The sequence below is a fragment of the Limulus polyphemus genome, unplaced genomic scaffold, assembly GCF_000517525.1.
Source record: "Limulus polyphemus unplaced genomic scaffold, Limulus_polyphemus-2.1.2 Scaffold1359, whole genome shotgun sequence".
Classification (NCBI taxonomy): domain Eukaryota; kingdom Metazoa; phylum Arthropoda; class Merostomata; order Xiphosura; family Limulidae; genus Limulus; species Limulus polyphemus.
This window is the reverse complement of record NW_013666969.1, coordinates 66,827-80,297: the sequence shown is the minus strand read 5'-3', so window position 1 is coordinate 80,297 and position 13,471 is coordinate 66,827. Positions and strand designations below refer to the sequence as shown.

The following is a 13,471-nucleotide window of genomic DNA, read 5'->3' as shown; positions in this document are numbered from 1 at the left end:
CACTCCTATTGGTGGAGCATGATGATTTACATGCGAGACACAATTGAACCACATTGATCATGGGGGTTCAAGGCTTGTGGTGTGCCAAAAAGATGTTTGCATATAGAGGGCAGCACTGAACAATACCTATTTATGTGAAAGGAGGTAAGTACTGGATCTAAAAAACAAGTTATTAAAATAAAAAAAAAGTACAATCACTTATTTCTTAATGTTTCAAATTGCACGTGGATATTAGTTGTATAGTAGTTAATTAGAAGTTTTACTACCATAATGTAGATTGGAATGTCTACTTCAGGAGGTGTTTTTCTTACTCACCACCACCAATGATAGGACCTTATTTCTTTTCATATTAAAAAGTCACCTTCCCACAATTATCTGCAGACAGTGAAGAGTGATATAGATCTGGAGCATTGTGGGCTTGAGCACCTACACCTTGCTCTCTTATTTAACTCTTTTATTCTTTATAAGTGAAGCTTGGCAAATGGAGGTTAAGACTGATAGTAGATGGTGTATCCTCACCACTAAGTGAGTCCTACATCCACAGCCACCTCCAACAGCCAGGACACATTTTATATTGCACACATTATACATTGTGCCCTGTTGACTTCATCGATTTTGGTTCTGCAACATTATATCTATATAAATAATATGCTTGCATTTGTCTGTCCAAAACTTTTCTCTCAAACTTCTTGATCAAAAGCTACAAATCTCATAACATTAGAAAGGCCTTTGTCAAAAACGTCTGGATTGCATATTGGCTTTTCAATTCAGAATAACCTTACTTGTTTTTGTCTTAGCCAAACTTTTAAATGCCACAAGTATGGTATGTGAATGGCACAATGTCGTTGTCATCACATGACAACTGGCCTCGACTTCAACTTTAGTTCTTTCACTTGCAAGGTATTTCACATAAATAGCACACTTAACCCACATGCAATTTCCTATAAAAAATTTAACATCACTCTAAATACAATTTCTATGGGCTTTCTCAACTTATTTAGGTCTAAAATACACATGGGCAGTTCATTCAAAACCATATGCTTATCACTTTTTTGAACATGCATTTAGATGTTTCTGCATATTCAGCTAAGTTTGCCATCATTGCAACTTTACATTTCTTTACTTTAAAATATTTAGCTTTGGTTTATTTCATAGACTGCTATAAACACATTTTATCTACTTTTTCTTTAATATGGGTTTTATTCTTTGTTTTTGTGAGTTTTTGTTTCAAATATTAAAATCGTGTCATGCACTGAATGCTCATAACAGTTTCACACTCTGTACACTATTATAAATATCATTAATTTACTTTGCTGTTTACATGTAGTTTTATTAAATAAAGTTACATCTACATGAGTTTGTTTGTTTGACCAGGTAAAATGTTTTCAAACAGACCAGAATTTATCAATCTAATACATAAAGTCTGTAAAAAAGCATAGCTTAAGTGATGTCAGATATAAAAGACTGTTTAGTGTAAGTAGTATTATTAATTAATTAATTTTGTGTTTGTAATTCATTGATGTCAAAGCTATGGAGATTTCTAGAAGGCCTAAGTGATATACATATAAATAACTGTGAGCAGATGAGCGGAAACCGAGAGAAAAAGTAAAGACACACGAAAGAGAAGATTTGTCAGAGAAAAGTTAAACGTAAAGTTAAATATCATGGGAGTAAAAGGCCTAATGGTTGATATATTAGAGTGAGATTAACAATTTTGAAAGAGAATAAGTTGTCTTATTAAAGGGTGTTCTAAAGTTATTGAACCCACCTCAGTGGCCTTTGACAAAAAGCAGATGACTATTGAAAGTACGAAAGCAGACGAATATTGGAAGTAAAGGATACAACCTCGGTAACTCAATGACAACATAAGTGAACTCTACATGAATGCTATTGTGATAGAAATAGTAAAAGAGATAGACTTTTCAACTGAATTCTAAAGCAATTGAAATGGCCTAACTGGACTTTTGACAAGAAGAGAATGGTAGTGTTTAAGATACAAGTAATACATATAAAAATGGTTCGGCTTGTCAACTGAATTCTAAAGCAATTGAATTAGCCTAAGTGGACTTTTGATAAGAAGAAGAAAACTGTAAAGTGTTTATGATACAACTATGATCTCCACAGTGTAAAGAATTGTGTATAATGTTCAATTGTTTCTAATATATATATATGATTTTAAAAACAAGTGGAGTGTGTGCTGTTTGTTTATTGTCAAATTCATTGCCAATAAGTCACAGACACCTACTGTAGAAGAATCCTTAGCCCAACACACCCATATACTTTCTTTAATATATACTACTAAAAAGTAAGTTTCTGACAGGTGGCATGCATAAAAATAATAGAATAAAAAAAATTTAAGCAAAGGGCATAAAAACTACCACTAAGATTTTGTGGGTCACAGCTAGTTATCAATTCTTGTTTTGAATTATAAATATGTTCTATTTCATCATAGGTTTGGTCTTGCTGTTTCTGTCAAAGTCCTTCCTTTTGATGTTCACACACACCTACATATAATAGAAATAATTAACCCCTAAATAACCATTTCTTTTATTGAATACTGCTTTCATGTTGTGAATGTATTTGGTACAGAAATGTGAAGTCCCCTATTTTCAAAAATATTTTTCCTGTTGGCACCTAGAGTGAGAAAATGACTTTTCTCTTCCGTTTTGGGCATCTGGCTTGACTATTTGAACTATTGGAATCCAAGATCAAATCAAATAAAGGTTTAGAACACTTCTTCACAATAACAGACTGGAATGAGAATTGGCCTAAAACTTTTCTTCATCATTAGTTTATAACTAATACAGATCTGGAAAAACTTGAAATTAATCAAATTTTTGTTTTAGTTAATTCCATTTTTCTAATGGAAATCAGGGATTTAAAAATCAGTAAATTTTCATTGCAAATGTAAGATAAAATATATAATTTTATAGCTACAATTTAGAAATAGCTATAAAGGTATAAATATGCCATAAGACTTCTAACACAGTTTTAAGGAAGAGATTTTGTTGCATTTACATATACACATGTGGAACCCCAACCAATTTAATAACTTTCAAACACTAGTATTTTTTAACTTGTGCCTAGCATAATGATAATAAAATTACCAGTAATAAAAAATCAATACCAATAACATGATATTTTATGTACAAACATCTGAAAAGGATACTATATATATATATATATGTGTGTGTGTGTAAATGTAATATACAACATGAATATATAGAAAATAACTAGACCAATGATCTGTTAAAATTTGTTTCCTTATACATCTATGCACAAATATTGAAACAAACAGTATAGGTGGTAAATCAAGTTCAAAATTAATGTAACTACATAAGTGAGTAACTGAAATTTCATATTTACAGTTTTTGTTTGAATCTAGTAAGTATACCACTGAAAAAAGTTAAGATGAGTTAACTATTAAACAGTTTGTACAGTATTTGTACTATATTTTGGGTCTGGTAATAGATAATTTTTTTATATTCCCTACTTCTTCTTTATATTCCTTAGCCAAAGGAGTCCCAGCTGTGACAATTGGACCACCTCCATGCATTTTGAGAGCTCGGATACTTGCTACTAAAACTACAGCATTTGGTATTAGTCCTGAGTAACGACATTTGATGTTGAAGAATTTTTCCATGCCAATATCAGCTCCAAACCCTGCTTCAGTTACTGTACAAATATTAAAAAGAATAAATAATAATAAAAACAATAAAACACAAAACTTAAGTTTTCAAGACAAAAAGAAAAAGTAACTAAAGGTAATAAATAATTGGAAGATCGTTTTTAAAAACTGAATATATCAAGATTTTAACTGAGTTTTCTATGGATTTTAGTCATTAAATATTTCTCATTCTCTCCTGATGAAGTCAGCTTTCCAAAAGTGCTTGAGTTATCAGGTTTTATTCAGGATGATTTGTAATAATCCACAAGACTAATTCCATTTATAGTGTGAAACAATGTAACTCCATAATTGTCATAACAAATAACCTAACTAACTGAAGAGCTACTGCAAAACAGTATTTACACACTACAGATAGAAGTATGTAAAAATACAGCATTCTGTAAAAACTGACTGTACCTGTTATTCCATCTTCACCAACTAAACTCAATGCTATTTTGTCAGCAAGAATTGAGGAGCTTCCATGAGCAATATTAGCAAATGGTCCAGCATGTACAAAAACTGGGGTGCCCTATAAATGTCAAGAAAATCAAGTGTTATTCAAACAAATATAAAAAAAAATATCCAGCTAAACTCATACTTTGTAAACATATCACTCATGATCATGAGCAAAATCCTTTACTTTCAAGTGTGCCTGAAAAACATTCAATCAATATATATAAATTACAAATCAGGAAACTTCATTTTAAGTGTATGCATAAGAAACCTTAAAAATTCTCACCTAATAGACAAATTATTTAAAAATATTACATGGACATAAACACAGACCAACCTCAACACCATTCTGTAACAAATTGTCATTACATGGTTTTCATTGATCTAGCTCTCTTAAAATTGTACTAAATAAACAAAAAGCAAAACAAAACTGACTCACTTCTAGAGTTTGCATCAAATTAGGATTAATAGCATCTTTCATAAGTACAGTCAAAGCACCTGAAACACCCTAGGAATAAAGAAACCCAAAAAGAAATCACACACAAACATAAATCAAACTCCAGACTTAAACTACATTAGCTAAATACCAAGTGAAAGTAAGTACACTTAAAACAAATGTAAAAGAAAGATCGAATTTTGCATGAAAAAATTTATTATAAAAAGTTCTTCAAAATAGCAAGTTTAAGTTGTTTCACTTTGAATGTTTCCATCTGTTTTTTTTTTAAAAGGGAAAAAAAATCCTATGTCATCTGTGTTTATACCAAAAACTCAAGCTTAAAACTAAGCTGAGAAATATTTTGAAACAAAGAATTCATTATTTTAATAAGCACAGTTAAAGAATCCATATAATAACTTATTCAAATTTTTATTTTAATAAATATTAACAAAATTTATTAACTAAGATATAGTAAATATCAGCAAAATACTTAAAAATCTAAAGCCAACTTTTGTTGTATATTTATATTAAACAGATTTTTAATATTTAGTGTAGTTAGAGCTTCATATGTATAACCTCTGCAAAGGTGAGGAACAATATTCTGATCCAGGGATTATCAACCAATTTCTCTGCTAGTAGTTTCACAGCTATGAAATTATCAAGATTCTAGATATGTTATTCAGAACAACTGAAGGTTCTATACAATGATTATCAAGAAAAACATGTTAACAGTAAAATAAAAAAAACAAGTTATAGTAAGTGAATTAAAGTAACTGATATGATAAAATTAAAAGTACTGATAAAGACAGTATATACCAAATCATCAGCAGTAACTGGATTGCCAGAGCGGTCACTAGCAACAACAATTTTTCCAAGGCGCTCCCTCATGTCTTGTGGGCTTGTGGTCAGTGCTAATATGGCCATTATCTCACTGGCCACAGAAATATCAAAGTGGGTCTAAAAATGGTAATTTTGTTTGTTAAAGTTTATTTATAAATAAAAAAGGTTGTACATTTATCACAGATTTGTGATGTAATAAAAAAAAGAGCAAAAGTACAACAGGTACATTAATTACTTTACTGGAAGTTAACAGACTAGTAATTGATTTGGAAAAACGTAACAAAGGAAAATAATAAAAGCAAATATACCTATTCTGACCACACACAGACTTAAATTAGTTAAATACAACATGAAATAAAAACACTTAAAAATAACTACACAGAATAGACTAGCTTTGAGATAAATAAACACAACACGTGCAATAATAATATACACTTAATATGACTACAAAGAAAAAATTAGCTTTAGCTAATTAAACACAGCAAGAGTAGTAGTAAGATATACTTAATGCGACCATATGGAAGAGCTTAACTTTAAACTAAATAAACACAATAATTGTAGTAATAAGATATACGTAATGTGACCACATGGAGGAGCTTAGCCTTAAAATAATTAAAAATAGCAAGTGTGGTAACTGTATTAATAACATATACTTAATGTGACCACAAAGAAGAGCTCAGTCTTAACGTTATTAAGCACAGCAAGTGTAGAAGTAAAATACATTTAATGTGACCACATGATAGTGCTTAGCCTTAAACTAAATAAACACAGAAAATGAAATTAAGCTTTAGGCTACATAAACACAGCAAGTAAAGTATAATTAATTCAAAAATTCAATAACAGCCACTTTTACAGTAGGCAAGTTCTGATTTTAATAATTACAACATTTCTACACATAGTATTGAATTATCAACAGGTAACAGTTACATTTGCTGTTACTGTATTTTTGAATTAATTATTCAGTTCACTAGTTGTCTCACAAAACACTGAAGTATACTTGATACGACCAAATGTACAAACTCAGTATAAAGCTAAGTGAACGTAGCAAGTACAGTTAAGTACATTTAATATGATCACAGATACAAGATTTAAAGTTAACTTATGTTAACATAACAAGGTTATATGTAATAATACTTAGCCTGATGATAGATGTCAATAATGAGACAGTCTCAACGTTGTATTAGATTTATATTGTAACTAAATAATCCCATTTTTGCACTTAAGATATGACCAGACAATTCTTATATCACACTCAGTTGTATTGTAATCTAGCAGTTTCACAACTGTACTAAAAATATGTAATTTGACTTGAAACAGTCCCACTTTTATAGTAATGTTGTAACATGACCAGAGTCCCACTGTAATGCTAAAGTTGTAATATTAGCACAGTCTTGCTGTTGTGCTAAATTAATAATACAACCAGTCTCATTGTTCTTCTAAACTTGCAATATAACCAAAGTCTCACTGTTATGCTAAAATTTTAATATGATCACAGTCTCACCATTGTGCTCAAGCTATAATATGACCAGTCTCACTGTCATGCTAAACTTTTAATATGACCACAGTCTCTCTGTGGTGCTAAACTTGCAATATGACCAGTCTCGCTGTCATGCTAAACTCGTAATATGGTCACAGTCTCTCTGTGGTATCAAACTTGCAATATAACTACAGCATCTCTGTGATACTAAACTGGTAATACGACAAAGCCTTGCTCTTGTGCTCACCTAATAACAATATAATTATCACACTGTGAATTAAGCTTTATTAAAATTGTATTATAATTATATATAACCTGATTATTTTGTGAAAAATATACTGTTACCAGTTTCATTTTGTTAAGGTAAACTTGTACCAGCTGTGACTTGACAGTCTCACACAGTTGTACTAGTCTTATATCATGATTAGAAATATTATTGTTATATTAAACTTGTATAACCTAAGTTTAGATCAAGAGTACTTTTATCAATTGACAAACTATTTATATACATCATAACTAGTTAATCTTTCCTGAGCTCCTAATGTATTCATAATAGGTAGAAATTTACAAACTTTTGACCATAATAAATATTTCAGGTTAAATGTGTACCTCTCGAGTATGTCCTTTCTCAGTAGGGGACTGGCCAATAGTTATTTTTCTAAGGAAACGATCATTTGTGTCAATGACTGTAAAGAAAATGCAACAGATAATGCCATTACTCTTTTACACAATTTAGACAGCAAAGCACAGAGATATCTATAAATGTTTATGTAAAAAAAACAGCAGTTGAATATCCAAAATATGCATTACTTGAAAGTGAAATGCAGTTTTACACGTTTCACATTCTGTTTTTTCGCTCACCTTACAACAGCTTTTATAAAACAACTTTGTAAATTGATTTTCTTGTTGATTAGTTTGTGACAACAGCTCCAGCTATTTATAATGACACTGTCCTGATGAAGCAATAAGGCAAAATATCAAGCAATAACGAATATTTCCTTTCGGTAGAGTTGCTGTTGTAAGATAATCTAAGAAATATGACCCACAGAATATTTCAATTAGCATTCCAGACAATCAAGAATATAAAATGATTCTTCTTTGGTTTATTTCTTTTTAATTCGATCTGATAATTATCACTCTCCTTACATAGTTTTATAGAACACATTAAACATAGGAGATCTAGGTATGTGCATTTGTCATACACATTAAGAATAGAAGATCTAGCTTCATGTATTTATCATAAAAGTTAATGAAAAGGAGATTAGCTTCACGCATTTATTATACAAGTTAATGAAAAGGAGATTAGCTTCACACATTTATTATACACATTAATAAAAGGGAGATTTAGCTACATGTTTTTATCATACACATTATCAAAAAGGAAATTAGCTTCACGCATTTATTATTCAAGTTAATGAAAAGGAGATTAGCTTCATGCATTTATTATACACATTAACAAAAGGGAGATTTAGCTACATGTTTTTATCATACACATTAACAAAAGGGAGATTTAGCTACATGTTTTTATCATACACATTAATAAAAAGGAGATCTAGCTACACACTTTTATCATATACATTAACAAAACGAAGATCTAGCTACACTTTTATCATATACATTAACAAAAAGAAGATCTAGCTACACTTTTATCATATACATTAACAAAAAGAAGGTCTAGCCACACGATTTTATCATACAAGTTAACAAAAAGGATATTAGCTACATGCTTTTATCATACACATTAACAAAAAGGAGATCTACCAAACATGAGTAGTTATGAATAAATTACTATTATATTTTTGATTCTCTCTCTCTCATGTTTAGTCTTAATTAAAGCAGGAGCAAATCACTTTACATCTCGGACTAACTGAAATTAAAAAATTCAGAGATCTAAAAAATTCCTGATATACTTTAAGACCCTTGTTAATTAATTCTTGCCCACAGGTACTGCTATGAGGGCTAATATTTGATATTTCATTTAGAAGGGATATAAGTAAGTCTTTCTCAGTCATTCACTTCTTTAAAAAATTACTAAATTGGAGCTAAGTAATAAAATAAAGCAAAAGCAGTAGAAACACACACACCTAAACATAAAGCTTATGATATAACATCTTATTTATCAGAAACTTACTTTCTAATACCAGTCTGAGTAAAAAAATATCGTAATATACTCTACAACCTTAAGCAAATTGTGATGTTATTGTATATTTTATGACAAAGTTTGCAATTATTAAGTATTTATTACAATTAATCCATCTGATGATTAACTTCCTATAGATGGCTACTTGAAAAAGAAGTTCACACATCTTATTGCTGCTTGCTTGAGATGACACAAAGGCACTATAAACTGTTTTACTCTTCTAGCTTTCAATAACTTAATCAGTGCACTAACAACATGATACAAATTTACACAATATCCTTTGTTGGGCTCCACCTTAATAATGCATCTATAATAACTGATACAAAATAATAGCACTGAGTTTTTCATAGTAGAAATCACTGCTGTAATGTTTCATGAAACATTTTAAATCAAGCATACAGAATGTCATAAAACATCAAATATGCTTACAAAATAAATAATGTTAAAACTGTTCTTTTTTTATGTGCAAAGTCTCATCAATGAATTTCAAATAAAATAAAATCTGTTGATAACTGCATAAACACTATATTACAAGTCTGTTGCACACAAAAAATGAGAATTTTTTAAACAAAACAGTTCTACTAAAGATCTGTCAGAGTCATTAAGAAAAGACGAATTGATGCAAAATTTAATCATTTTTATAGAATTAAAAACAAAACATAAACAATTCAGTTAATAAAAACAAAACACAAGTACTTCACCTCGTTGCCAGATAATAGTATCAGGATCAATATCTAATCTCACAAACATTTTGATTTCTTCTGGACTGAGATCACCTGGATTTGTCTTCTCAATACCTAGTTTCTATGCATATAAAGACAAATTTCACAAGAAAAATCAACATATTCAGAGTACAGGGGATTACAGCAATTTCCATACATCTAAAATAAACACATGAAATCATAATTACCAGAATTTGTAACCCCTATAAAAAGCATATCAACTAATCACATAACACAAGCACAAATTATTACTTTTAGAAAATTATAACTACTACTGCATGTTCTTGAAATTGAGACAATATCTCAAAGCAGAGATAAATGAAATGCTTAAAATTTTTGTGATACAGTTTTTCTAACCCTTTCAAAGGTAAAACTATTTAATACTGTAAAATAAATGCAATATCTCATTACAATTTTTCTCATAATAACAAGTGACAAACCTTTTTAACAGCATTGGTTCTTTTCATATGTTAGAATTGTAATAAAAACATGAAATAAATGTCCAATAAAGACATCATATGTTCAGCTAACTAGTTAAAATAGAAATATTCTGTAGTTCTTTCTCAACTCTATTTTACTTTAGTTGAAACTAAAAGTAACTGAAAACTGAAAAAAATGTTTTAACTGGTTTTTGTGGTAATCAATACACACATAATTTCAAAAACAAAATGATGTAAAAATCTAAAACCTTTTTAGCCCTAGAAAATTACAATATGTATTCTTCACTGCACAGAAAACACTAAACTAAGAACTGAACTAGAACTTTGATTAGACTGACTAAGATACAAGAAGTCAACTCACACTCACTGTGGAATTTGTGGGGAATGTAAGTTACTCAGTGATACATAATGGTTTATCAATCAACTACTTTTTTCTCAGATTATCATTAGGGCTTCTGATTTTCAGTGTTTATTTCTTTTAAAAATCGTGTTTATCTTTTTGTTTTATACAGGTACCTTAAAATTGGTGTTTTTCAGGGTTTTCATTTTTAACAGGCCCTCACGAGCCAGTGGAGGTAATTTTTGTTGAAAAATTCAAACAAAAACTATCCAATTCAGTTTTTCTTAATCTGAACTGAAATGTTTTGGACATGTTTATTGGCTAAAAAGAAGGAATTTTCTGCACTTTTTTAGCGTTGGGGCTGCAAAAATGATTTGAAGTGGTAAGGTGACTGAAATCCGTCAGTGCATCACAAGCTTAACAGCCAAACATAAAAAGCATGGAATTCTCATAATGATACACAGAGGCATTCAGGAACTGTATAGAACCATTTAGATATTGTGCAGCAAACCGAGTAGAATATTAAGTCTGTAGCTGCTTTCAAAGTGTTCCTGTCTGCTCATCCTATTGCTGACTATCGTAATGCTTCGACCTTCCCTACCGAATTGCAGGTGAAATCATTCGTATCTCAACTGAAAACTAAACATAAAAAGGTGATAGTAGAAGCATAAATTGTTGCCAATTGCTTAATTAATGATGCTGAGAATGTGGCTTTATTGATATATACTGAATTTACTCCCAGTGGGCAAACCTTTGTACTAGCTGGTATGGAGACTTGAGGATGCTGTATTTCACTTAAAAATTTATCAATTAACAAACAAAAACTTGTCTCAAAAAGATACATCCAAAACCACCCTCTTTGGGAGTTTCCGGATTGAACTTACTTTTAATATTCAACAAATTATAGTGTAAAACACCCCTTAGTTCCTGAGAGACGTGTTAATACTGTAATGAGTATAATAATATATTGCATATTCTCTGCACACTAATTTCTCTTATGGGAGTAATAACAGGTATAAAACATAGTTATATTTATGTTAAAGTTTTGTAAGAGCAATTATTATTTTATACGAAATTATAAAAACAAACTTGTCACTAGGGGATAAAATGTGTTCCTTTTCATTAAGAGTAACATTTCAAGGCAATGTAGTCATAAAAGTAGCTACAGTTTGTATGTCTAACAAAATGAATAAGCATTTCTAGTGTTTATTGGAAAAACATTAATATAATGTTTTCTTTTGTATCAGGTGTGTTTAGTGGTTAAAATCAAAAGTCCTAATTATTATTAAAAAGTTCAATCTAGTAAACAGCTAAAATCTATGCACTGAGACCATCAACCAGTTTGTCATATAGAATTAGCTTCATTCATTTAAAATTTGCCTTTTAATGAAGGAAGTTTTTAATGCTTGAAGATTAAAATTATTAGTCTATTTTAACTTACTTTCGAAAAACCAACAAAGCAAATATTAAAGTTTAATTGTACACTGTAATTATAATATGCCTACATATTAAGACATTATATTAAGTTTTTACCTTGAGTCTTGCCAGTTGGATTTTTGAGAATTTTCGTTCCCCTTTTTCGGACGGTACTAAGCGACCATAAAGTGCCTACGAAACAATATCAATATTCTTGAAATGGAATGAGGAAATTAATGCTCTACTTATTGAAAAATAATTAATACAAAACAGAAAAATACAAAATTTCACAATATTATATGGATAAAATTGAAATAATTGTTTATAAATAAATATTCTATTTTAAATAGAAGTTTTAGCTTCAACACCTAGTTGGGATGATTTATCCTAAAATTATGAAAATGTTATATGTGTGAAACAATCTAAAGAGGATAAGTGGCAAATTATTTTCCATTTTCAAATTCTCCAAGAAAAACAAAATTTGTATGTTTAATTAGCCATATTTAGGTTTCTATTAATGAGATACTTTCTGGTACAGTACACATTTCAAGCTGATACCTCATCACTCTGTGTTGCCTCATGAAACATACGAGCATCAATTTGAGCCGCTAGAAGATTGTTTGCAGCTGTAATAGCATGAATATCACCTGTCAAGTGCAAGTTAAATTCATCCATAGGAATAACTTGGGAATATCCACCTCCAGCAGCACCCCCTATGGTAAAAGGGAAGAAATATGTACAAATTAAAATCACAATAATTGTTTTTTATATACATACATTTCTAATATATAGATTCATCATATTGCCCTTTAAAAAATTACCACAACTTTAATTTCTTTAAAAATAATGCGTTTATAATTGTGTGAACACTATATTGTCAATAATATTGCCAACAACACAATTCCCTATAAGAATTATATTTCAAACATTCACAATAGTAATAAGGACAAGCCCACAATAAGTTATAATACCTTTAATTCCAAATGTAGGACCTTGTGACGGTTGTCTCATACAGGCAAAAACATTCTTTTTTAAATGGGCTCCAAGAGCCTGGCTCAGACCAACTGTTGTAGTGCTCTTACCTTCTCCAAGAGGCGTGGGTGTGATTCTGAGTAAGAAGAAATTTTAAAAATGTTAATCTCAAAATTCAAATTGTTTACTTAAACATTCAGATGTTCATGATACTTTTCAATTTCTTGAGAGAAACAAACAGTTAAAAACAAAAATTTGTTTTTTCAGTTTCATCCACCAAGATACTGACCAGGTTATTAACAAAAATTTTTTCCTAAAAGTTTTAAGATGTTATTTTTCTATAAATACTTAATGTTACTATAATTGACATAGTGTGTATATATGTATCTATGTATGTGACAGAAATAATAAATACAATGTGGCACCATCTGTAGAATGACACCACAAACAAATATCCATAAAAAATTTTCATACTTGGGGTATTCAATATTCAAACAATTTGAAAAATAACTACAGGATGTGCAATAAACATTTCTTTATCACAGAACACAATTTTAAATAAAATTAC

The 13,471-nt window shown here is 29.9% G+C and overlaps 1 protein-coding gene across 1 annotated transcript in view; it reads right to left on the bottom strand.

Annotated features, from left to right (window-relative positions):
* The window catches only part of LOC106463248 (C-1-tetrahydrofolate synthase, cytoplasmic), a 52,494-nt gene that overhangs the window by 9,944 nt on the left and 29,079 nt on the right, over positions 1 to 13,471 (bottom strand). The window contains exons 12-20 of the mRNA XM_013923249.2: positions 12,903 to 13,039; positions 12,490 to 12,644; positions 12,049 to 12,123; positions 9,715 to 9,817; positions 7,483 to 7,559; positions 5,373 to 5,513; positions 4,560 to 4,628; positions 4,085 to 4,196; positions 3,494 to 3,675 (exon numbers count right to left, since the gene is read on the bottom strand). Of these exons, the coding sequence (XP_013778703.1) occupies positions 3,494 to 3,675; positions 4,085 to 4,196; positions 4,560 to 4,628; positions 5,373 to 5,513; positions 7,483 to 7,559; positions 9,715 to 9,817; positions 12,049 to 12,123; positions 12,490 to 12,644; positions 12,903 to 13,039 (1,051 nt within the window). The remainder of the gene's footprint in view (positions 1 to 3,493; positions 3,676 to 4,084; positions 4,197 to 4,559; positions 4,629 to 5,372; positions 5,514 to 7,482; positions 7,560 to 9,714; positions 9,818 to 12,048; positions 12,124 to 12,489; positions 12,645 to 12,902; positions 13,040 to 13,471) is intronic.